Source organism: Acanthisitta chloris, unplaced genomic scaffold, assembly GCF_000695815.1.
Source record: "Acanthisitta chloris isolate BGI_N310 unplaced genomic scaffold, ASM69581v1 scaffold581, whole genome shotgun sequence".
Lineage (NCBI taxonomy): Eukaryota > Metazoa > Chordata > Aves > Passeriformes > Acanthisittidae > Acanthisitta > Acanthisitta chloris.
Genome location: NW_008657395.1, coordinates 17843 through 44625, shown reverse-complemented (window position 1 = coordinate 44625; position 26783 = coordinate 17843). Strand labels below are relative to the sequence as shown.

Sequence of the window (26783 nt, the reverse complement as noted above, 5' to 3'; positions counted from 1 at the left end):
TGCTGAAATGCTTTGTCTCCCTGTTTATGTAAATAATTAAAGTAGGACAGTTCCCACATGAAAGGCTGAAGGACTCTCTGCTTCAGAACACCTTGTGGCTGAATATTCAGGAGAACTTTTGTTGAAATATAGGAGAAAAGGTAAATAAATCTTTAGTCCAACTTACTCTCCTGCACTTGAGCAAGCTTCTCTCTCTCAGTTACTTGTGAATGTCTCATCAGCCATAAGTTCTGTTTGAACCTACAAAACATCCTAGGAAGAGTTTTATTAAAACTATCAGATCCCTCTAAAATGCTCTGCTTTTGTTGGTTTGGTTTACTCTAAAAATCCTAGTTCAACTCTAATAATTAGTTCAAATTTTAGCTATTTACACAGATGGCATATCTGAGTCCTCTCCAATAATTTGGATCAAGAAATGCTGAGCAGTGAGGAAACAGTTCCTTTAATACTTAAAGGAATAATGGGGTGAAAAGGATCAGTGGGTACAAAAGGAAGCTGGATAATGAGATACCAATCTGTTTTCCTGAAGGGATTTTAATTTCTCAAGTCTAAATGGCCTTAAAGAGACTTCTGAACAATGATCAAATGTGGACACTAACTTCACAGTCAGGTCTGATCTTTTATAATAGATTTCTCTGGGTACGAGAGAAAGATGAGATAATTTGAGAAGCACATAGGAATTTTTGACTGTGCTTCTTCACCCCTCAGTGATGTGGCAAGATTCTGTTTTCATTGATTCTCAGGGAATTCATACCAGATCACTCAGATTTTTTTTTCTCAGGGTATACAGAGGGTTTTGATCTTTTCCAGTCCTTAATATAAATTACTCATACAAATCAAAAAGAGATCATTCCCCTTTCAAGATGAAGGAAAGACATGATATATGAATAAAAGTTTCTGCCACTGCTGTCCTCAGGTAAAGTTCCAACGTCAACAATTTCTAAGGTGAATCAAACCAATACCTCTCAATTAATTTCCTAATTATGATGAGCATCAACCTCGTATCTTATCAAAAGGGTCCATAAGACCCACTGACTTTTTTTGCTATTCCATCACTAGTAAGGCTGTTGAGGACTAAAAGGGGCTGCCTTTCCTGGTGCTCAAAAGCCACTCTTCTTTGATAATTATGTGCCATAAATCCTATAGCAAGGTGATGAAGAGTTTCCTTAAATAGGGATCATTCCAGATGCTTGGCACTAAGCACATTGATGAAAGGAGAAGGAGTGGTTTCCTCGAGTCATTCCACTTATCTTCCAGTTATGGTGATGCTTCAAAGGTGTTTTTCTCCCTTCCCCTGGCAGTTTGTCCTTTTCTGAGATGTGCTGTAGCAACTGTCATCACTCTGGTAAGAACAGAGATCCATAGCTTATTTAGAAAGTTTCAAAAGCATTGAAAATTGCTGGTGGGAAGTCAAATGAGTCATCTTCTGTTTGTGAATGGGCTAAGCAGCAAAAGCTTTTTCAGAGTCTAAGATTTGGTGACATGGTGTGATCCTTACACTCAACACTGAGGAATATTGCCAGACTGGAGAAGAACCTCAAAGAAGAAAACCTTCATCCTCCCTGTGACCCTCTAGTTACTGCTATCTTCTCTAAAGAAACTGTCCTCAGGCACTGTACACTCAGCATATGCCCACACATCAGCAGGGCTTATATTCTCATATGCCCATATTGGAGGCCCCGCCAGTCAACCTTACACCTTTACGTGTGTTTGGAAGTACAAGCTGTGCCAGTATGTTGCCTCACCTACTATCTGCCTTCCACAAGTCCAAACTGCATTGTAGACTTGCAGGGCAATCAGGAGCCATGATCTTGTGCTGAAAAGAGCCTTCTGACAGCAATTTAACAATTCCCTGTATCTTCATGCTCCTACCCTTATCTATACCCGAAGAACAGTCTTGCTGACAAAGTGTAGAACTGCAAGTCTTTCTTAGCACCTCATGTCATACTTCCTTGTGGCCCACTACTACAGTGATAAGTGATTCTGTAAAGCAGTGACAAGGTTGGGACCTCAGACCTGCAGGTCCTTGCAGAGGAACTTACAGTCCAAGAACTTCTTTGAATTTGGCTTTTTTTCTGAGGCCGTAAATGTATTGCCCTTACTTATTATCTGCTTTACAGCAATTTATTACTTCTGTCCTTTTGCTATCTCACATCTTCATGTTGTGAAAAACATCAGAAAATTCAACAATTCACATTATAGAAATAACTAATTATTTTAGCCTTTCTTTTTGTTTTAAAATGTTTTTCTCATGTTCAAAAGCAAAATATTTTTTCCACCTGCCAGAGTTTAAATAGCCTCTTTCATCAGCCAGGCAACCCATGAAGAACATAAATATTTTGAATTTCCTTGTAGGGCCATTTGAACATATTGCTGTAAGTATACATTGGGGATTGTTAGGAACAAAGTGACTTAAAAACAGATGATCAGGCAGAAGGGTTTTTTCCAATGTTGACACGGTCCTAACTGAATTCCCCACACATGCATAACTTCATCAGAATGAAACCCCCACTGAAGTACCAGAAAGCTGCTATGAAATGGCACTGGATAAGATGAAAATGGCACTGAACTGCTGCAGCTGAAATGGAGGCATTCTCTGTTTTCTGTCCACAGGAGCTGCTTTGTGAGCAGACCCAGAGCCATGCCTCTTTGATCCAGTAGCTGCTTGTTACAAGTCCGTAGGGAACTGGCAAATCTGGAGAGAACTAGGTCTCAAGCAAGTTGAATATGCTTGGCGGTCTGCAGTAGGGAGTAAGGAAAATTGAGAGCTAAATGGCAATGGAAGAGTAACAAAGCCCTTTGCAGCTTACAAGGGAATGTGGACAGGAAGATCAGAAGACTCAGAAGAGACACATGGCATTGCAGGGAGAAACTCAATTCCACAGCAGCACACAATCAGTCTACGATTGCACTGCAAAGTGAGATTTTCCAGAGGTAGATAGTAGGTCAAAGGCATGCCCAGTGGTTAAGTACAGCTTATCTGTCTGTGCTGGACTTCCTATAGTCCAGGGATTTTTCAAGATGCATGGCCAAATGGCAGTCATAGTTGTAGGTCCAGACATGTCCTGAATCATTAGTAGTCAGCCTGCATGTAACTTAAAGAGTACAGTTACCAGTTCTCAAGGCATCATTGTATTAAACAGAAATTTGACAGAAAAATCTCTCATAAACAGATGTAGATGGAAGATTTTGGAATGGATGTTCTATTTGCTGGGAGAACACTGGTAAAGGAAAAGAAAACTAAAATCTTTGTCTGTGGCTTCAGCAGTCCTTCTGAGGATAAGAAACCTGTCCTCCAGGTCCTGGCAATTGGACATGCAACTGTTGTCTCATGGTGTGATCCTGAGGAAGTTGATCTGGGAGGGAGAGCCAGTCTTACACCTCCTTCCCCTTCCCTCTGCAGAATCATGACATCTGCCAGGAGGACATGTGGCTGCATTTGCCCTCAGTCCATATGACCAGATGGCATTATCCTCACAGCCCATGGCCCAGCTACCAGGGCAACATCTGTATAGATACTAATCAGCACACCCACAGCCAGATGAGGTGACCAAACACAGCTACCTAGCACACAGCCTACAGACAAATCTCAAGCCCTGCCAGACAGATTTGTGTAAACACACATTAACTCATACTTTGCCACTTGGCTGTAAAGCTCTATCTCTGGTTTTGCATGCGATACAGAGCAATACAAGTTTTAAACCAGATAATTAACTTTGGCAGATGACAGAGCTGTCATCAAAAGATTTCAGAGCCCTTTTCAAAGGAAGGAAATACCCAGTATACAAGGAAGGGAGGATACTTAGGCACAGAGCAGGGATGTGATGTGCCTGGCATTACCCAGAACAACCATCTCCTTAACTGTCCACAATGGCTTATATCCATGAGCTGGAAAGCCTAAAGGGCTGTGAGGAGCAGAGCTAGTCATTCCCTCTTTCATGCTAAATCTATCCTCCACCCTGGTCCCTCTCTGGGGTGAAGGGGCATTGCAGTGCTCATAGTGTCACCTTTCAGTTGGCCTACAGCAACAGAGACCAAGAATTTACACTCAAAATCCTTGGCTGTTTCTTTTTCTGCAACTGGAATAAAATTCCAGTTCCAGTGTACAATTTTATTCTGCTGAGCAAAATTTTTACATATTTTCCATTAATAATTTGAATACTTTTTCCAGTTTCCTGTCTTTAACTGCCACATAACACAACTATGCATAAATTGATGCTAATTATTACTATTATTATTATTGCTCCTTCACAGATGAAGAGTATGAAGAAAAGGGCAATATAAGCACTAAAGAGACTCATCTCAGAATTGATTTTAGGGCACAAATATCAGTTCTCTTTTCTGCCCTCTATGGTGACACATATCTACACAGGTTTTTGAGCCAGTCATCATGTAGCCAGTATGGTCTACGGATCCTGAGCCTGCATCTCATAGCTCTACATGGTAGGGATTGGAGCTTCCCAACAGGGTGATTTTTGGTTTGTTTAGTTTTAATGGGAACTCCAGCAAGAATAAAAAAATTACTTAGGCTCTAAAGTTAAGCAAGCATTCAGATGCTGAGAAATGTGAATAGAAACTTTCATTGCTTTCAGTTCAAGCAGGTTCTGCCTGAAAAGATTTCAAGCAGTCTTTCCTCCAAGAGGTCATAAGTGTCCCAAGATAAGCTGTGCTACTTCTTGGCCAGCTCAGAAACACAGTACTTGCCAAATTACTGTGTTTACTGCAAGGAGTGGAGATTTCTATTGTAAGGCAGCCACACATTTTCCTCATGTTGCTGACCGAGGCACATTGAATGGCTAGGACTTTTACTTAGTGTCTTACCACCAGCTATTTTTTAAGAATTTCAGCTCCCATTTTCTGCATCTCCACACTAGAGACTATCCAGGACATTCTGCTCCTGGACCTGCTGTTCAGCTCCTCTGGGTTTGCATTTGTAATGCTTTTAAGAGGGGTGATATACACGGTCATATGTGAAGAGCAACAGCAACAAAAAGTCCTGCTTGCCTATGAAGGGTTTATTTAAACTGACATAAATCCTGAGTAAATTCTGCTCCTGGGAGCAGAAGTGTCAGAACTAGCCATTCATGCTTTTGTTTTATTATCTAGACAGGTTATGGGGCAATGAATGAGCACTTGGTATCCACCAAGAAAGCTCTTGCAGGAAAACTTAACCCTAAATTCCACTCCTATAAAGATGCTCACTGAAAGCATATTGAAAGCAAAATTTAAAATACACTACTAGTTTTTTATGAGATTTCTACTTGTTTGGAAGACTGGACAAGGAAGGGGCAGTGAAGGATTCACTGATAAGTAGCAGTAGAATCAATGAAAAATGGGTTTGAGTTTATGGCTTGAACATGAAACAGACATTTTAAGTATCAAATTATGTAATAAGCGATGAATTTGTTTCACTGCTGCCGATAAGGAGTTTTATTTATATTTTCCCAATAATCACACACCTTTCTCCTGGATTTCCTTCATAATCTTTAAAGTTCACATATTCTGTTATTGTAATTCAATTATTTGATTCCAGATTAGCAGTGTGGCTAACATTGATTTACTCACTGTACTGCTTGAAACTGCATTCTCTGTTTGTACCAATTCAATTCCTTCCTGCTTGTTTTAATTTGCTAACATTTACAGAAAGGACTCACTCATCTTCTCTATATATAATTAGCAAGGAGGAAACCAATAGAGAATTGGAGTTCCCTAAGAGCCCAAGCAGGTCCCCTGTAAATTAATTGCTGGTTCTCAGATTCACTAGGGATTTTCTTACAAAAATCACACAGTATTTTTTCTACACATCTCACTCAGGATCTGTGTTGGGCTTGTTTGGGGATGAGCGGACGCTTGTGGCAAAAGAGGTTATTGGCATAGGACTCTTGCCCCATATGATGACAAAAGGCAAGATGTGTAATGAAGGAGGTTGGGGACTCCAGAAGGAGAAATCAAAGTTTCACTGTTACAGCAGCCATACTCTATTGGAACGAAAGATATTCTCTCCTTGGTTTTGCCATAAAACAACTATGGAAAGCACAAAAACAGGTTTTATGGAAGGTCACTTCCATTTGGTGCTTTTCCCATCTTTTTTTGGCACTGGGTCAAGATCCAGTATTCAGATTTGCCCAAATGCTGAATACTCACATCTTAATTGAAATACACTTTGAACCCTTATCTTGGGGGCTGGGAGGAGGAGGAAGGCAGCTCCTCCACCAAAATAATCGGGTCTTTGGGAATCAAAAGTCAGATAGCCCAAATAAGCGGATAGCTGGGATAAATTTATGTTTATCTGTGCTTCGGTTCTCTCTGAAGAGAAATAACAGCTCTGTTATAATTCACAGTGGTTTTGAGAGCATGAAAATGAATAAGCACCAAAGATGTCTATGAGAAAATCAATTATTTTTTAATGGGTTTTGGATGGTGCACATTAAATAAGGAAAAAAACACCCACTTCCTGAATACTGCAAATATTTGTTTTCAGAACACTGCTAAACCATTTTTATGCCTTTGCAGATCATGAAGGGTTATTTATATTTGTTATTAAAATGATGCACATTTGCATGCTAACCAGGTCTGTCCTTCCAATTCTTGCTCAGTGCCTGTTCAGCAAACCAAAATTCAGGCACTTCTAATTTCCCACACATTTTAGACCAAACCTGTGATATACCTGCTACACCTCCACTTCGTGATCCCATCCTTTCCACAGCGAAGGGCTTCCAAAAATATTAAAGGCAGATACAGGAGATTTGGGTATGGGCTCTGGCCTGACAGGCTGTGCTGACCCCAGTTCCCTTTCTCTGAGCACTACTACAGGTCTGAAACAGTAAAAACAAGTAACAAAAACTCCCCATCTGTGCCCACCTCAGCCAGAGCAGCAGAGAAGTGATTACAGTTCTTGTGCATCAAGTGGTATGCGTTTCCTTTGTACTCCTTGCCCAGCTCTTCCATAATCTTATCCACATCTTCTTCTGTGAAGTCTGTGGTGCCCAAGGCAATGGATTCTCTAGTTAAAAACAAAACACATAACAGGAAACAGGGAAAGTTATAGTGAAGAGGGTGATACATACTGAGGGAGAAGGAAATGATCAGGCAAGAAGAACAGGCTTAAAACATTATGGACATGCATATCTAAGGCTATCAGAGACTCTCACTAACAGAATGGTACAATAATATCCCCAGCTTTTTCACAAAGCAAGTTACTGCACAGGCAACATCCCTGAGAATTTCCTGCTCACCACCAGAAAAATTTCATCTTTGGGTTCTGCTCTGCCCATCATCCCACAACAGAAATTTTCATTACTACAGAGGAGATGCTTTTTTTTTCTGAATGGAGAGGGTTCCCATGGGGTGGGCCAGGAAAGAGCAGACTGAAAACTTTACGCAGAAACCTATTGCTTCTCCCAATATTCCCTCAATAGCCTCTTTCTAAAAGTCTCCAACAACACTCAGCGTGAACTGGTGGTCTGGGAAGGTCAAGCCCCACCTGCTATGGGCAGTTCCTTGGCCCAAAGTCCCACAGCCTGAGCACCTTGAACAACACATGAATGCAGCATCCTCTCAGAGTCCTCTGGCAGCTGGTCTGTCCCTTGTGAAAGAGCAGCAATAAACACAGGGGATGACTTAAATTACTCCGTGCAGTACCCACAAATAGGTGGTATTCATAAGAAGAGAAGTGTTATTTTTTCCCCTGTGCATTGGCTCTGTGTAACAGGTGAAACTGGGAGCTCAGAAAACAAATAAAATGGGAAAAGCGAACTGCATTCATTTGTAATGATGGCTCTTAATCCCGGACAAACACAGTTCAGCACTGTTCCCTATTTGGTGTACACACTCTTTTATCCACCTCCAAAATCCCTGCAGAGCTGCCTTTGAATCAGGAGTAAAGGATGTAGTGAGGGCACTTATGAGAAGAGTGATAGGGGGACCCAGAGGACAGGACTCCCCTGCTCCCCCTGCACTGATGGCTACCAGGGGCAGGGGGGAAGAGGTAGAAAAGAGCCCTTACTTGAATTTAAAGGTCTCGCCAAGTTCTACAGCACTGCCAGGTGTGATCTCGAAAATCCCACTGAAAGGGTAGGGATGCCCTCCATAGGCAAACTCTGACAAGGAAAGAAACAGACTGTGAGTAATTGAATGAACGCCATGTCAGGAAAAAGTCTATGGCAGCTGTCTGCATGGCTCAGTGTCAGCACCAGGGGCTGGGCTATTGCCAAAATCTGTTTTGGCCAGACTCTGAAAGCCGTTTTCACTGTCTGGTTACCTATTGGATTGAGGATGCCCTCACAGCCTCCCTCCTTACAACACTGCTGCTTTCCCACAGCACCAGGAAAACTCTGAGTCTGTCTCTGTGCCCATCCAGGTGGCTTCCTCACAGTAGAAAGTTCTGCGGTGAAGGCATCTAGATAAACTATGAGTGGCTGCCAGTGGTGCCACTGATCTGGAAGAAGTCTTTTCTAGGATAGGGAGAAATCAAATTCAGAGGGATTTACAGGCAGTGAGTGGGAAGTCTTTGCAGAAAGCCAGGCTGATTGCACTCCGCTGCCTCAGCACATAGGTCAAGTCAGTGAGTCCTTCCATGTCATACAGACCGTCATGCATGACCTGTGCAAACCTCTGTGCTCAAGATGGAAATGGCACCCCAGAGGTTCTGTCTACTGCATGACACTGGCTAAAAATACCATGAGTTAGTAGCTCGAGTTCATTCCCATTTAATGCTGAAGAAGGAAACAGAAAATCTGTGATGCTAGTTCATTCTTTGCTGTGCTACAGCTGTTTTCCCAGATCCTTTGGCTATACCTTTTGCAATGGGTGGCTCTAATCATCTCCAACCCCATCCAGACAATTTCAAAAGTCTTACAAGACATTTTTTTTTCTCTGTAACTCTGCTGTTTCAAATGAACAGTTTCCAAGATCTGGAAACCCAGATTCCAAGACTTCTAGACCATAGGCACTCATAAAGAATTACTGCAAAACAGATTCATCCTGACAGGGAATTAGCACAAACACATATGCAGGTCTTAAAACAACCACTCATCCACCTCTCTTCCCCCTCCCTCATTTTTCCCCTCCTCTATCCCCCTCCTTCACTACAGAATGGTTTTTCAACATTGCTCCTGCTATCTGCCATCTTGCCACACACCTGCACAAGCTGTAGAGGCTGTAGTTACATGCTGAAAATAAGGGCTACATAGTTGATGACAGAACTGCACAAGTTTCTCCTGGATTCCACGATGGACTCTAAATAGAGAACTGACTAAGTTTTTAATTTCTCAAAACATTCCTTGCCAAAAGCTGTGAGTTAGGGGTGCTTTTCCATATCAGACTAGCTGTACAGTTGTCCACATGTTCTGCAGGTAGCAAAAAGGAAATACTTCATGTCATACCTCTGCCGTAGATCTCGATGCCAGAGTGGAAGACACCGATCCCCAAGGTGGAGGTGTATTCATTTATCCAGTACTACAGTAAGAAAAAAGCCACAGTGGGAAGCATTAGTGGAAAAGAAACACATGGTCTTGGTCTAGGGTATATGCCCCATCTGCCCCCCCCTTAAGGAGAAGAGTGGTTTTGAAATCATCTTGAGACAAACTGAGGCTCCTTGCAGCCCAACAGAAGTTGGCACTGTGTTTATATAGCTGGCTGGGATTAGGTCTCTGAAAAATGCTCATCTAATCCTTTCCACGTAGATATTAACTTGTATTAAGATATAACTGGACCTGAACCTGCATAAGCCCAGCTGCTACAGGATGTGTGATTATTTTTCTGTCTTGTCACTTAAACAGCTGACACTGAGCCAGTTTTATCGATTCACTTGTCTTATTTGATCTTCAAAATCCGGAGAAAGAAAATTCCCAGTCGTTTTCCACACACCTTTTTACATCGCCTCCCAACATCTAATTATTAGTTTGGTTTAGATCATAGAGACAGAGCTATGTTCCCCACACAGGTCAGAGGAGCACCATTTAGGAATTGCCTATCTAACATTGGTAACTGCTGAGTTATTGGTAACTCAGAGCATGCTGGTCAACATTTTGCTCAGAGGCACCGTATACTATCAGGCACTGATTTGGGAAGAGACAAGGGCTTGATTTTCCAAAATGGGTGATCAAAGGTCCAAGGTGACCCAAACTTCACCCAAGTCAAAGACAAATTTTCAAGAGGAACTCTTAAATTGCGTCATTGCTCTGGAGCTCAACACTTCCCCATTACATTTAGAGCAGAGTAATACCACAGTCCAGTGCATGCATGTGATGCTTCTGTACCGAGCACTGCGCAGGGCCTGTTTGCACCATACCGTGAAGGACAGTGCAGACACCCAAACAAGTCCCGGCTAAGCTAATTCCAGAGTGGGAAGCTGTACAGCCATGCCAGGGCAGTGCTGCATTGGAGATAATTAGCCCTGCTCAGCACCAGTATTTATTAGGTCAGCTGCAGAGCTGTGCTGCTACAGAAATTATGTTTTCAGGCACTGAGGAAACTGCCCGTGCCTGGTATATTTACCGTTCACTTACAGCTGCTGTGCAGTGAAGATACATCTCTAGTAACTCAAAGCAACTAAATTCTTGTTTTAATCAAGCACTGCAAGGAAAGTAAATGTTGTTCCCTTGTTCCTGTACAAGGACATGACAGGTTCATTAAACTAAAATTCTGTTTTGGGCCTGGTAGCAGCTTCTTGTGGAGACAGAATAAGCTGCACCTTCCATGGCGTCTGGCGTCACTGAGCTGCCGTAGTGTGAGTAAGAACCCCTCTGCTGTCAGGTAACCAAAGGTCTGGCATACTGCAACTACTGTGCTCAGACTGCTCCCTTATGTATTTATGATGACTGCAGTAGCTCTGTAAATCACCTGAAAATGTTTTCTGCAAGACCACTGCTACTGTGAAAAAACACGGTAGCTTTGATATGAAAAGTGCAGTCCCAAGCCTGACTTAATGTATGGCCCATATTGATACCTTAAAACCATGTCTCTAAAAATTCTTGGCTCTGGCAGTACAGCAGTTCCATTTCCCTTCAGAAAATGCTGTAATGCTTCTTGTTCTTTGCGAGTATTGTTATCACAAATAATGTATTGCTGCAGGAGAGCAGTGAACCATCCAACCCCAGCTGGACCCCTGCACACTAGTCTCTGCAGACCTTGTATAACCTCCATTTACCTCTTCAATTGAAATATGCAAACTCTTGTTTTTATGATACATCAGAGCATTAGACTGGAGCTGGATCAGGTAGCTCTCAACCTCTGCCAGCTGAGACAGCACATTAGCATTGAACCTGCTGTTGAACACCATGCCTAGTATTTAGGTCTCCTTGTGCTTTGCTGCCCTTCTCCACAGTTCTCTGTTACCCTGTCCTCTGCAGCAGGAGTATCCCTCCTCTGATTGGGGGAGAAGATACAGAGGCCTCACCAGAGGACAAAAGCCAGTCTCTCCTGGACACATAACCCTTGGTTCAGTTCTTTGATCTCCCAAATCTCATAAAATCTAGAGTCATTATGGTTGGAAAATACCTCGTAGATTCATCAAGTCCAACCATCAACATATCATCACCACTAAACCGTGTCCTCAGGTGCCATAGCTACACATTTTGTAATAACTCCAGGGATGGTGACTCCTTGGGCAGCCTGTTCCAATGCTTGACAATCCCTTCTGCAGGATATTTTTCCTAATATCTATTCTAAACCTCCCCTGCCACAACTTCAGACTATTTTCTTTCATCCTGTCACTTATTACCTGGAAGAAGAGACCAACCCTCACCTCACTACAACCTCCTTTCAGGTATTTGTAGTGATGAGGTCTCCCCTCAGCCTCTTTTTCTCCAAGCTAAACAACCCCAACTCCCTGAGCTGCTCCTCATATGACTTGTGCTCCAGACCTTTCACCAGCTCTGTTGCCCTTCTAGGGACACACTCCAATACCTCAATATCTTTCTTGTAGTGAGGGACCCAGAAGCAAACAGGTCCAGCCTCACCAGCACCCGAGTACAGGGGAATAATCACTTCCCTGGTCCTGCTGGCCACACTATTTTTGATACAGACTAGAATGCCATTTGCCTTCTTGGCCACCTGGGCACTCTGCTGGCTCATGTTCAGCCAGCTGTTGACCAACACTCCCAGGCCCTTTACTGCTGAGCAGTTTTCCAGCCATTCTGCCCCTAGCCTGTAGCACTGCATGGGGTTGTGATCCAAGTGCAGGATCCAGCATTTCGCCTTACTGCACCTCATACAATTTGCCTCAGCCCATCAATTTAGCGGGTCCAAGTCCCTCCTCAGAGCTTTCCTACCCTTAAGCAGATCAACATTCCTGCCCAATTTGGTGTGGTCTGCAAACTGACTGAAGGTGCACTCATGGGTTAACTCCTCAGATAGTTTCAGGTAGTCTTAGTAAGCTTCAGAGAAGCATTGGCTTCTCAAGTCCTACTTGAACAACTCCCAGATGCTATAGTATCTAGGTTGTCTTCTTTCCTCAGGCTTGTATTGTTGTCTCACGGCAACGATACAAGCAAAACATGTCCAGGTCACGCCAGCTGCTTTGCTTAGAGAAGTAACTAATACAAAGAGAAGGGAGACTCTTTAAATTAGAAATGCTCTTGCTAGTTATCAAAATCAGGGTTGTCTGCAGAGCCTCATCCGCATCAGGCTTTGTATTTCAAACAAGAAAGTTAAATTGAAAGCCACTCGCAGCTATAGGTTTTTCTTCTTCCATGTTAAAGTTTATGTTGGATCCAAACAACAAATAAGCAAATAAGCAGGAAAACCCCCCCAAAACTTCTTCTTGATTGAGTACTTGTTAGAGTAATGCACTGAGACCTGGTCACCTCATACATGTGGAGCACTGTGAGATCACAAGGGGTCCCTGTCCCTCAACCCCTCCCGTTATCAGCACAGAACTTCAGCCCTTGGAACCCACCCTGCCCAACTCCAGGAGCAGAGAGCCAGGCTGCAGGACAGGTCTGAAAGCACAAGCGATGAGGAGGCTCCACCAGAGAGAAAGGAGAGAGGAACAAAATTGTTTCTCTGTCTGATGCCAGGTGTTGCAAGATTATGACCATCACATGGACATTTCTGTATTTAAATGGTGTATTTTTCAGTATGAATTCCTTTAATGAACTATTACGGACTGAACTGCTACAACCTCAGCCATATCTGAGTTTGAACTGAACAGAAGCTATACAGATTTTGTAGTTTCTTTCAAATAATTTCAGTAACACAAGGGTGTTATTGAAATGGGGTCTGATTTGTATCTTGGTTCTATTGATATAATGCTGATATGACCTAGTGGCAGGACCAAAGTGCAAGGCAGTTCTGAATCATGACTGTACTGTCCTTATCTCACCCCTGTCTCCAGGGTGCTGTAGAATCTGCCTCCAGTGTGTGACTGAACATGCAGTGAATGCCTCACAGCACTTTGGCACAGCCCACGGCTTGTCTCGGGAGGAAGCTATGCTAAAGTGAACATGTCAGTCACTTGCTGAGCTGGAAGAGAGAATCCAGTCCAGATTTGAAACCAGGTTTGTATGCACATGCACAAGCTGGCCTCATTTTCCAAGGGGTTTGCAATTCCGAGCATAAGAACAGCAGCAACAGTCAGCAAATACTCATCTCTGGAGTAAATTGGTTATTGTTTAGATTAAAACCAAAACTCTGCAGCCTGTTCTGTCAGATGAAAAGAGCCAGGGAATTGAATACATCAGTATCTTAAAGGGAGTTGTGATTCATGCCTGCATCACATACTGCCTGGAAAATCATGCCCTAAACCCTACACAGAGGGACTTAGTGCATTCTGTCTCATTTCTATCTTCAACAGAGACAGAGAACAGCACTGAAGAGAAGAGAGGCAGGAAGGAAAGCTAACCAGCTAAAAGGTTACTGCTTCCCAAAAGCAGCAGTTAGCCCAGGACTCAAATTCAAACCTAGAGAGGAACTTCTTTGCATTTACAGTTTGTAGTGTATCATTTGATAGCTTTTAATAAAGGTCCCTGATGAAGCAGAATTTGAAATTTTCCAGGTTTTATTCAAGTTTTCACTGATTTCCTGTTGGTTTCACTCAGAGATGAGAATAACTGGTGAGATAATTTAGATTCTGACACTGAGTCAATTGTTGTGTTACTCACATTGTTTATCCACCCCACAGAGGTAGACATGGAAGTCCTACCAGAACATAGAACCAAGCCTTAACTTTCCAGAAAGTAAAGAAACTAAAAAGCTTCATTCTACTGATATGCTTCTGTAAGATCTAGGATGGAGAAGCAGATGGTGTGATACTAGCAGATTATATTATCCCGGGACTTTTCAGAGCAGCTGTTCCTAGGATCAGGACAAACTCCTACCGTAAACATGGGTTTCCAGGTAGAAGTAGTCATGTTGGCACTAGCTTCTACCATCAATTAACATCATACTATAACATTAAAGATTCTGTCACTATCTCTTTACTTCCCTACTTCAGACCATTATTTTCCAATGTGTGTCACCAAAATCTTTCCTGCATCAATGTATTGAGCAGTTTAACTACATGGCTCCCTAGATGCTGCCTGACAAGACCACTTCTGTGAGTATCTCAGATTTTATTTTCTCTGAGCAGCCAAAACACTATGTCTATTTCACTTATCAACACAGCACAGACTGGATATTCCACTCCACCAGATCCATCCTCTACTGAACAGATGCTAAGCCATCCTTTCTTATGGTCTGTATGAAACTACAGAAAAGAAAGCCACCAGGAGTCACTAAATAAATCTCTTTTCAGCAAATAGCTGCAAACTCAGTACTCAATGTTGTACTCAGTACAGCTGCAAACTCAGTACTCAATGTCGTAGATCCTTGCCATGAGCTTCTACTCTTCGCTAGGTATCACACACTACCTGTCCTGCATGTGTGAGGCAGGATACAAGGCTAGAGAGGGCTTTACTCTGACCTAGTCTGGTCTTCTGATGCCTATGTATGACCACACACTACTATGGCCAAGACACCTTTGCCAAGGATGGGTGCAGATGACGAACCAATAACTAACTTGACTGTATCTCATCTCAAAGCACCATCTGCATATAATTCAGTAGGATTAGTTCCTTTTCCCTATGAGATCGCTGGAAGAGCTTTGACTCTAGGGGGAAGTTTAAAAAAAACAGTAAAGTAGTATGAGAGATACAGATGATATTCTGACATTGCTAGTAAGAAAGGAGCATATTAAGGGACTCCTGTCAACACAAATCCAATAACAGACTGTCTGCCCTACCATCTGGGCTTGATTTTAATCCTTTCCTCTTTGAGGACCTAGTCACTGTAGCACCAAGCTCTCCTTTGCAGAGATATCTCCTCTCTGTAGGATGGGGGAGCTGGCTTACTGCAGAAGAGACCTTTGGCTCAACAAATCCAAGTGCAGGACACCCAGCACACCGCTTGGCCCCTGCAATCAACTTACCTAAGCAGCCTCATGCAAACATGCAAAGGAATGTGTGCACTAACAAATGTCGTATCAGTCATATCTCAAACACCAGGAGAATCCTCTCCAATGTTAAAGCTCAACACAAAAGCCAGTCTTCTAAAGGCAACATCAGATTGATGCAGGAGACCAGCCAGGGAATATCAAAGTAATATCTCAGCATTATGTCCTGAGATGCGTTGATCCAGATGTGAAATTTGAGAGCACAAAAGACGAAACTAGAGGGGAAAGCTAGAGAACAGCATTTCAGGAAATCAGCAAGTAAAATCCCAGCCCTATATGGTCAGCAGCTTCAGAAGACTTTCAGTTTCCCCCAATATATTTTTCTAAATGAAGATCCAGAATCTTGGACCCACAGAGGTGGAAGAAGAGAGTCCAAAGCAGATCATAGACTATTCCCTGAGTAATGCTTGCAGGGGTGAAGGAAACATTACTTCAACTACAGACATGCAGGACAGGGAGCTTCCCACAGATCTTTGCCGAGGCACTTCAGACATATTGCAGCAGTGCTCACTTCTGTTCCACAGCCCCAGGCACGCACACAGTTCTGCCAATATGTCTCAGTCCTTCTACTGTTCACCCCTTCTGGCCTGGAGCTCTAGTAATGAAAACTCACTATCATGTGGGATGACATCAAATTATACAGTATGGCTACTATAAATAAGTTTTCTTTAGAGATTGTGTGAGACCCAAGCTCATTTCAGTGTGACCTGTGTCTCTTATACTCCATTCTCCTGAGGCCCAAGGCTTGTATATTCGCCAAGTCTAAAATGCCATTTTCCTAATATAGTGTGAATACAGATTAAGCAGGTAAGGATTTAAATGTATGTGGGCAGAACAGCAACTAAAGAGACTTAACAGAGTATTGAGAAGACGATTGATTATACAAACCTGTCTTTGGTACTTCATAGCTAGGAAAAGCTACCTGGGTGGGTCCTCACTCCAGCATATGCAGAACATGACTCTTGCTATACACTCATAGAATCATCATAGAATCATAGAATTTTAGGGGTTGGAATGGACCTTACAGATCATCTCATCCCAAGCCCCCCTGCCATGGGCAGGGACACCTCCTCAGTACACCAGGTTGCTCAAGACCTCATCCAACCTGGCTTGGAACACTGCCAGAGTTGGGGCAGCCACCACTTCCCTGGACAACCTGTTCCAGTGTCTCACCACCCTCACAGTAAAAAACTTTTTTCTCATATTTAAGCTATCTGGAGGATCACTGCCTATGTCAGGTCCTCTTTGCTGTTGGCAAAAGCTATCCGTCTGCAAACCATGGACCAGGGTATGACAGCCCATTAGGTCACCCAAAATCCAACTAGCTAAAAGCACCTGCTTTAGTCAGGTATGCTAACTTTCACTTAAAATCCCAGACAGCATTAAGGAAACAAAATACTGCAGGAAGCAGATCTGTGTTTATGAACAGGCTCAGCCTCCAGTTACAATAGGGAATAACTTGCAAGTCTTGAGAAAAACGGTTCCCAAAGTGTAAGCATTGGCCTATTTGCAAATAACCCAACTGACAGAACTGATCAGAGCTTGAGGAACTACAGGTTTTCTTACAGAAGAGCATTCAAGTACTGAGAAATCTGCAGCTTCAGTGCAGCCAGAGAGCTTGATGTAGCTCTGATGAAGCAAGGATACAGGGCTACACAAGACCCCACTCAAGGACCCCCCTTCACACTTGGACTGGGATGGAAGAACTGGCTGAAGAATAGACATCTGAGGAGCAGAGTCATAATACAGAAAGAAAAAATTACAAGCATGCACGCAACTGCCTCTGTTCAGCTGCATTTTGAACTGTCCTTCTACCAAGAACAATTCTACACCCTTCAGGTTAATATAGTATTAGAACAACACCCTGATATTTAAAACTTTTACTGCTAAACATACTCTCTCATGCAAACCCACAGATGGTAAGGGCAGAGACACAAGGCAAGATGCTCTTGAGAGGAATGAGAGGCCAAGCCTCTGTGGGACTGCAACAGCCAAATCTGTCTCAGCACCTCTTCTATTTCAGCCAGGTTCTGCTCTGCAAAGGATCTTTTCCTCTCAGGTTGGACTAAATACATTCCTTAGCTGTCTCTTCAGGAGGAATTTCTTTAGAGTTTACCATGGCTTTTCAGATATTATAATATGCTTCAGAATTGCCTGATGCATGAGCCAACACTAAAGTCTTAGCAATCATGAAGGGTAAAGAGCTTATTTCAGAGGCTTCTAAAATGCTGTATTTGGATTAAAAACTGCTGCTGCTGCAAGAGGTTGGAAATCTACTTATGCTTCAATGTTGTGACGCAATGCGATTTTACTGGAAGAATAGCAGGACAGAAGAAAATACTAAATATGCTGTGGAAAGGAAACAGTATGCATTTCAGCAGTCAACTTTTGGGTGTATTCGGAATATTTTTAATTAAAAGTCACAAGCAAGATTCAGCTGTGACAATGGGATACCTCCAGTGTTTTCACTCATCCTATAAATGGGCAGTGTTCTGGCTCAATGTACTTGAAGTCTCTTAAATTTTTTTGCTTTCTCCATTACTGTGCCACTTTCTACCCTGTTCCACTGATGGGAGGCATTGTCCTGAGCAGAGCTTACTTCCTGCAGCTACATCTGTGAGGAAGTTTACAAGTTTACCACTGTGTATCTTTGGCCTCAAGGCATGCACATATCTAACTGTTATTCAGAAGGTAGCTGATCCAGCGTGCTCCACATTAAATACATTAAATACAGTTTACTCTTGTAGAGTAATACACCTTAATGTTTTGGTGCTTGAGTGGGAACCTGTCTTACCAATGGAGACATAAAGCAACTAGCTGGCTAAACTAAACAGCTATTTTCTGTGTGTGCAGAGTGACCACCTCTGCCTCTTCTGTTTGAAGGTTCACACAAAACCAGCAGAAGTGAATCCACTAGCCCAAGGCTTTGTCTCACCAGTCATGACACTAATGGCACATCTTGGGTGTCTGTGTACACAACATGGGATTTATAGTAAATTATACAATAATAATACTATATTATAATATAACAATTATTTCTAGTATACAGCATACAAGAAGCAAAATGACATTTTTGCAACCTCCATCTGTTTCCCTTAACCTCATTACTGACTGTGCCTGAAGGAGTCAACTGAAGGGTCCAGGGTGGGACTGAGGACATCAAACAGAAATCACTGAGAGGTAGTTGCTGGAACAGGTGCCAGTGCCAAGAGCCTGTCCAACACAGTGGTTTCATAAGCAGCCCTGCAGAAGGACTATCCATGCTATTGCACACCACTTCATATGCTGTATCACCTTAGTTTTGACAACTTTCATGTACAATCTTAGTCTCGAGTATATGAAGCCAGAAAAAAAGCACATCCATTTGCAGGATTACACTGAAATCTATTTACTCATGGAATGTGCCTGAGAAACTTGTGTGTGTTAGAAATTTAGGAAAGTGATAATACCTCTGCCTTAGATGCATTCACAATAACAAATTGAGAGGTATTCAGAAAGAACAGCAGCAAAATGATCAGGGAAATGGCAAGACTCACATAAAAGAATTAATTCAGAAGGGCTAATAATTTGGCAAAGCAATGACTACAGATGACAAATTTGCAAACATTTGAAGGGCTGACATGAATTATGGGAGACTTCTTAAGAACTGTACAAAAGTATTCAAGTAGGAGCAACATACTCAGCTTAAAAAGAAGACTTTGACTAAGAGCTTAGAAGTTTCCTGGCAGCAAATAAAAGAACATGAAAACATTTGTATGACTGATAGCTAGATATCAAGAAAGTCTTAGTGTGCCTGTGCAAGAGCGAGTATTGAAGGTCTGAAATGTTTTCCTCTGCTAATGTTGAGGAGGCTGTTAACATACTCAGCTGAGCTTATTGCAGACCTTGCACACCTATCTGTGTTGTGAGCCCTCAGCCCAGATCTCAGAGTGTGTCAGGAAGAAGGGTTTCTGTCTAAGAGGGTTCAGGTGATTTTAAAAAAAAAATGCATGGAGGATAAATACCTTACACCTTGGTTCACCCAAGATATCTGAAGGACAGTGGAGATGCTTTGGCTCTGGAAGTAGTTTGGCCCTGACGTATCTGGAAGGGTCAGCAATATGGCCTCAGGGCTCTCTGTTCTTGGTCTCGCAGGAAGGATGTAACTTAGAACTGTAATAACAAATAAGGCTGTTAAATGATTTCTCGGATGTGGAGTAATGCTGTGACCAGGCCCTGCTCAGACCAAGAAATACTGACATCTCCTTTTCCTTGTTGGTAAGGATCCTTTGCTGTCTTCTGTGGATGTCTAGCAGTCTTTCCCTCCGAAGAAGAGGCTAGTCCCATTCCAATGTCCAGGATTACAAAGAGAAAACGACATTCCATGCATCCTTTGAAAATGCACTCCGGTCAATGTATCAATCTTGCCCAGGCCAAAGTATCTGCCTTTGTTCAGGGTATCAGGCTGCAGGTAACATGCAGCCCAAATCCTCCACAGAACAGCTGATTGACAAATAGCTGTAGCATATCCCTGAAGTGCTGAAAAGCACAGTTCATCTCTCTGCTTTGGCAGATTGTTAGCAGGGATTTGAACTTCAGTCTTTCATGTCCAAGATGAACACCCTAATCACCAGCTGTAGCTTCTTCATCAAAGTGATTCATGCATGTGTAAACAGCTCCAGCAGAAGAGATTGAGAGCCACCAAATAAACCATCAGTTAAGACTTTTCTACCAAGGGCTAGATCCCTGCTCAGGTTTCTGAATTTCTCTTCCATGGCAGAAAAATGCTGATATGACACTGATTCTTTCTCACTGTCTTGCCCTCTCTTGGAAAGTGGAATGTTCCTGCCTGGCCAAATACAAATACCTACCTTTTGGCTAACTCAGGCACACCAGCAGTCCGTGCCTGACCACCTCAGGCAGATTTCTTGGGACCTCTTCTTGGGTTTATAATGAGAACATCCAAAACACTAATGTATCTTAAGCTACAGTGTAGTTTGAAACACTCTTCACCACGCTGTTTCCATTCATAAGCACTTCAGGAATGAGGTATTACTCAGAGGGATCCAATTCATAGGCACAGCTATCACAGCTTTTAGGGGAGAAAATTAATATCTATGACAAAATTGCCTGTCTGCTTCTCCTGTTAACAAGGCTTCATGGCTTGGTGAACTGCAGTGTCTGCTCTTTTTTCCTGAACAGTGTTTTTTCTGTTGTCGTCTGAAAACTCACACCTGCCAGGAGATCTGGACAAACATACTCAATCCTCATTTCATATCATAAGGATTGCTTACATGCCAAGATCAGTCTGCCTCTTCTCCAAAATATATCTAGTCAGTGGTAGAGGGAGAGAGGATCATCTCCAAAATTTCTAGGCTGTGACCACCCTGAAGGGACTAACAGCTCCTCTTGTCAGACATATGACCTTGAAAATTTTCATCAGCTGCATGCAGACCACATTCAACTTTCTTTTGGCAAGAACATTACCGTAAGTGATACTGTCTGAAGGCATACTCTGCTGAGGTAGAACAGGAGTGGGAAGAAAAACTCTCACAGATGACTACCAAGTGGAAAGAATACCCATATTTGCATTGCAACCCAATTCATGAGTGCATTCACCAAGGACAGCAGCTTCCTAGATATGTAAGGAAGTGACATCTACTCTCTTTTTGTTAGGAACTGCAATGATTGTTAGGAACTGCAATGCTGGGACAAGGGGTAATAGATTCAAATTGAAAGAGAGGAAGTTTAGGTTGGATATTAGAGAAAGGTTTTTCACTGTAAGGGTGGTGAGACACTGGAACAGGTTGCTCAGGAAAGTGGTGGCTGCCCCAACCCTGGCAGTGTTCAAGGCCAGGCTGGATGAAGCCTTGAGTAAACTGATATAGTGAGGAGATGTCCCTGCCCATGGCAAGTGGGTTTGGTACTAGATGATCCATAAGGATCCATTCCAACCTTTAAATTCTATGATCTATGATTCTTTATACCAAGGAAGTATAAGAAACTGGGTAAAAATACTTCTGACTTCTGCCAAGTTCCTACATGGATAACTGCTTGTAGAAGACTGAGGTAGTAACAAAGTAATTGCAACTACAGCCGTCAGAAAGGGATAAGAAGTCCCTTTATGATATCACAGAAGGACCATGAACACCACAGGCAATGGAATAAATAGTTCCTTTTGTTCCATCCCATTAATGCAGAACACAATAACATATTGTTTTCAACCTGTTGTGCAGAGACCCAAGGGAGATAGCAAACCACTTCACAGGAATCTGCAGGCTGGCAGGGTTACATTTGTTAGACAAAAGCTGACATCTTCAGTAGAAAACAAAAATAAAAATGAGAGGCACACAGACTTTAAAGGAAATAAAACCACAGCCCAAAACAAAGGAGAGAAAAAAATCTTGGGTTCAGACAAGTGGTGGAAGCATATTTGAACATCCGTAGACAAACTGATGAAGGATAGTCCCATAACTAGGACGTCAGACAAGGACTCGAGAGGTCCATATTCCCTGCTCAGCTATGGACATACTACAGATTTACTCTGGACCAGGTCAAAACTAAAATTTCATCAACACGATACTACATTTGAATTCAAAACTGTGATCCTCCAGATTCTTCAAATTCCCATTTACTCTGAAGTCTTAAACACCATCGTTATTGGCAATCTGAATGGAAGACCTTCCCACCCCACTACAGTATGAACTCCATACTCGGATAACGAGAACCCCCAAAAGAGACTAAGATCCCAGCTCTCCTTTCAAATGCTGATTGTTTGCTGCTGGAAGTCCATAAACTTAGGCCAATAAAATAAGAAAGTAGCACTCCCTAGATCCCTTCCGTGCAGGGGCTATGTAATGTCAAAATCCAGCCCAGCACTTACATATTGTATAGGCATGTAAATTGTCACTTCCTGTCTCGTTCCCATTCACTTACAAAAATAGTTGTGCCTGTTCTGTGAGGCAGCAGCAGCATATCAGAAAACAGCAGGGTGGGGGATGTTTGTACCTAAGGAATCTATACTCCATGCTGGCTTTGGTGGCATGTGTTCAAAATACCTTCTAGTGCCCATGACAGAAATTGACTGCATGTCACTAACATTAGTTTGCTATTGCAAAGGAAAAAAAAATCAATATTTATCTCTAAGCTTCTAAGAAGGGAATCTATTCTCCAGCATGGATGAGGGAAACCCTTTCACAATGTGAGCTGAGATTTTTGTTCCTGGAGAGGCTCCAGGGGTCATGCCTGGCTGGCAGGGTGCCTAACCAGCTTAGCTTAGAAAAATACTGGGAAATACAGATTCCCACAGCAAGTGACTTGTCCTTTTACCCTTCAGTGCTTTGTCGTGTCTTGGATAAAACTCTTCAAATACAGTGCCCATTTCATACAATGTCTCATCTCTCTGCATTATCTTTTCCTACAAGTAAAAGGATATGTGTACATTTTTGCCATAATTGTACACTATCTCTCTGCTGTTCCAGCACAACTCCTGAAAAATCGCATTGCTGTGATGTCTCCAGATTAGAATTTAAGGCATAAAACAGAAAGCAAGGAACCTGAATATAGCAATGATAAAATGCTGCTGTGCCATGGAGATTCAAATATATCTTTCCTCAAAAGTCCAATTTCTGCTGGTCTGAACAAAGGCAAAAAAGAGAAAGGAACATTTCCTTAAGAAAGGAATAGTCTTGAGAAGGGGTAGCTGTACAATCTAGCCCAATGCCAAATTGGGCTGTTGTAATAGTTATTGTCTACAAAGCACAAAACGGATACAGAAACAGTGATCAGGAAAGTGCAGGTAGAAACTTGTTTATAACCTATGACCCAAGGGCTTCTATGGTGAGTTATTTTACAACTAAGATGACCAAAGACACTACACATTAATAGCTTTGGAAATGAGTAACCATTTCTTATTGTTGGCATTTACCTATTGGATGCTGACAAGTGCTTTAAGCCACTTTTGGCCCTCCCCCCAAATGAAGATACAACAGAATGATTAATACGTGCAGCATGCCACTATGACTGGCAAAAAATTAAAAAGCTGTAGGAGTATCTTAAAACCTCTGAGGTAATGTGCTCTGCTTTGGTTTGTCTTTATTTAATGAGCAGCATTGGATGTGCAGCTCTGTACAAGAATTTAATAGCCATTCCTTGCTCAAAGACAGAGATGGCTGTTAGCAGCAGTGCTTGGTAACAAATCATCAGCATTTAGTACTATGAAGATACTGGTTTGGGTGAAAATAATTTCAGATTAAAATGAAGGTGTTTATCCCTTCAAAGGGACAGCCCCTGTGCTTGCTTCTCCCAAGTGCCACACACACCCCATTGCAAAGGGAGAGGCACAAACATGCCAGTGAAGCTTCTTTGGAAAACACTAAGTGATCCTTTTCTTTCTACTCATCGTCCCCATCTCCTAAACAGCACAACATGTGTTGGACTAGCATTCAGGCTGCCCTAAGTATTTCCTTTCTGCTGGGCATAATACTAATTTTACACTTGTGCTACAGCAAATCTTCTGTGCTAGTGTGCTGTGTGTTGTATACATCTAGATACAGACCTGAAATAACCTGAGGGATTCAAGCAACTGGTTCCTTCATGGACTCGTACCTTATGGTGTCTCCACATCTGAAGTATACCCAGTAAAATGAGGGATTAAAGGGGAAGATGGAAGATAAGAAAATGCTTCAATAAGACCAAGGAGGAGAATATGCCTTATGTAGCAGGTTTCTCTGGAAATATTTCTGCACACCCCACTCTCCCATCCCCCCACTCCATTTGTGATTATTTCTGAAAAAATCCATTAGATACTGCAACTACATCTTGGCTCCTTTATTTTAGCTAAAAGAGAAAGGGTTGTATATCTGTACCTTTTGTGAATGGTGTTGTCTGCCAGATCCCTCACAAATCTGCCAAACAATTCTCCTGCATGCAGAGCAGACATCTAATCTGAACTGTGGCCAGGCTGATGTAGGAGAAAGAGGTAAACACTGTAATGTCTCTTGTAGCTCACAACATCCTATAATATCAAAGACATCTGCTCTCTGATTAAACTATCTCTCTGGTTTGGACCATATAAGAAGCTCCTAGATGCCCAGATACCTGTTGCAGAAATACAAAACCTTATTCAGCCTTAGCTGACACTGGCCCATCACTTTTCTCAAAAGTAGATTGCAACTCTCTTCTAGGAGTGAAGAAGCACTCTCCAAGCAAACTTCCATTTTGAGTAGTACCTAAAATAAGAGCCCATGCTCTCAATAGGGTATTACACATAATCCATACTCCATATTGACCCAAAAACACTTCCCAGAGAACTTTTTTTTTCTTTCCAGAGTGATCCATGGGGTGGAAGTACAAGGGCAAAACCCAATACAGTTGGATTCAGCTTAGATATGGACACAACTCACACAAGAGATGATGGGTATTATACAACAGATAGGAATTTCAGTTCCCCTGAGCTGCTTTTCTTTAAGTTCACTCATGCAAGCTATGGAATACAAATGTTCATAAAGCTATAAATTAAGCTAATTATCCAGTAGACCAGGAGAAAAGAAATATATGTATTCCTATATAACAGGGAAGTAATCTGGACACTGCAGCAATGAAAGTCATGCATCATGCAAGTGATGAATGGATAGGTCTGAGGCCATTCAGTTCCTACTCCATATATCTGCCTTCTCCTGAGTTAGATGGATGCATGCAAGAGGTAAACAGATTCATCAAACAAATAAGATCAGCAGCCCAGACTGATATATTTCATCTTATATGAAAATTCTGTTTGCTCTATGAGGTACAAGTTTGGAAGGATTTATATAATTCATTTTACTGTGCTTCCCTTTAACACCACAATAATCTTGCTTAGCCTCTCTTACTGAAAGAGAGCAAAAAGGGTTACAAACCCCAAAACAGTCCGTAGAAAACCAGGCATAATGACCAAAGGAGTGCTTCATGACTAGGAGATCTCATCTTGGAAGGGGTTAATGTCACCAGATGGAGCCCATAAACCAATCTCTGTTTGCATACTTCCTAACAGATCTAGATGAAAAGTAGTTCATAATCTCTTCAGAGCCCAAATTCTTTCTCTTGTTCCTATATACAAACTGTCGTAATGAAATATGGTGAAATCCCAGTTCATGGCTGAAGCTCATGGTTAGTATCACAAATAATTCATTAGCCAAGCAAGGGCAAGCAGGACAAGGCAAACACCAGCATGCTGTAAACAGGAGAAAATAACCTCCTTCCACAGGAGAACATAGATAAAACTTTCACAAGTAAATAGGACATATTTGCCCATGCATCCCATGTGCAAACATAAGTACAGTCTATGTATGCAAGGAAGTCTTAGAGAATATCAGCATTTTAACTTTCTGGTTAATATCAGGTGGCTGCCAGCAACAAGCAAACATGCCCAAGAGTGTGTATAAAGCCAACCATGGATAGACTGACAATCAGCCTCCTTTCACATACACTATTTTAGTAGTCAAGCCTAGAAACAAGCCCAGGATTACACCAAAGGTGCAGCACTACAGGTTGTCCTTGGCAAAACTCCTTATAGGAACCATTTTCTCCTAACCATCCTCTTCTAGAACACAGTCACTTGCAGAGGCATGCTACTGAATCCTTATAAATGCCTTTGCTTTCTGTGGCAATAGCTAGCCTGCTCAGAGAACAGCCTTCTTCAGCAAGTAAACTACAGAGGATGCAAATTTTTTAACTCTCTCTCAGCTTACTTTATCCTCCCAGGTACACTTGTACATTGTGAACAGTGACAGTAAATACACAGCTTGGTTTGCAACCCTGCAGCAGCAGCAATATCCAGGAAACCAAGCATGAAAGCAGTGCAGGATAGAGAAATACTACCCACCACTGCATCGTCTTTCCTCTGTCTTTGTAAAAATAGACCACCCACTGTGACATGAGCTTCATTTCTATCTTGTGTAACTGTGTAGCCATGGTTTCTATCTCGCTCAAGCACTAATACTATTGGGGTTTGTGCACATGTGTTTGCAAATATCTTCTTTGCTCTCCCTTCCAATTCAGTCCTAGAAAGACACAGGCTCCTTTTGATTCATTTGATTGGATGGTAATACACAACAGATGTGAGCAAGACCAGCCTGATGCTGAATTGCTGCGTTGGTGCCAATTCTAAAGAAAAACACTCCCTCGCTCAAGCACTAATACTATTGGGGTTTGTGCACATGTGTTTGCAAATATCTTCTTTGCTCTCCCTTCCAATTCAGTCCTAGAAAGACACAGGCTCCTTTTGATTCATTTGATTGGATGGTAATACACAACAGATGTGAGCAAGACCAGCCTGATGCTGAATTGCTGCGTTGGTGCCAATTCTAAAGAAAAACACTCCCTCTCAAGAAAGCCA

General features: G+C 42.2%; 1 protein-coding gene across 1 annotated transcript in view; it reads right to left on the bottom strand.

Annotated features, from left to right (window-relative positions):
- LOC103811686 (desumoylating isopeptidase 2-like) overlaps positions 1-26783 on the bottom strand; it is a 53166-nt gene that overhangs the window by 9075 nt on the left and 17308 nt on the right. The window contains exons 2-4 of the mRNA XM_009084674.1: positions 9384-9456; positions 8006-8099; positions 6862-7003 (exon numbers count right to left, since the gene is read on the bottom strand). Coding sequence (XP_009082922.1) covers positions 6862-7003; positions 8006-8099; positions 9384-9456 — 309 coding nt within the window. The remainder of the gene's footprint in view (positions 1-6861; positions 7004-8005; positions 8100-9383; positions 9457-26783) is intronic.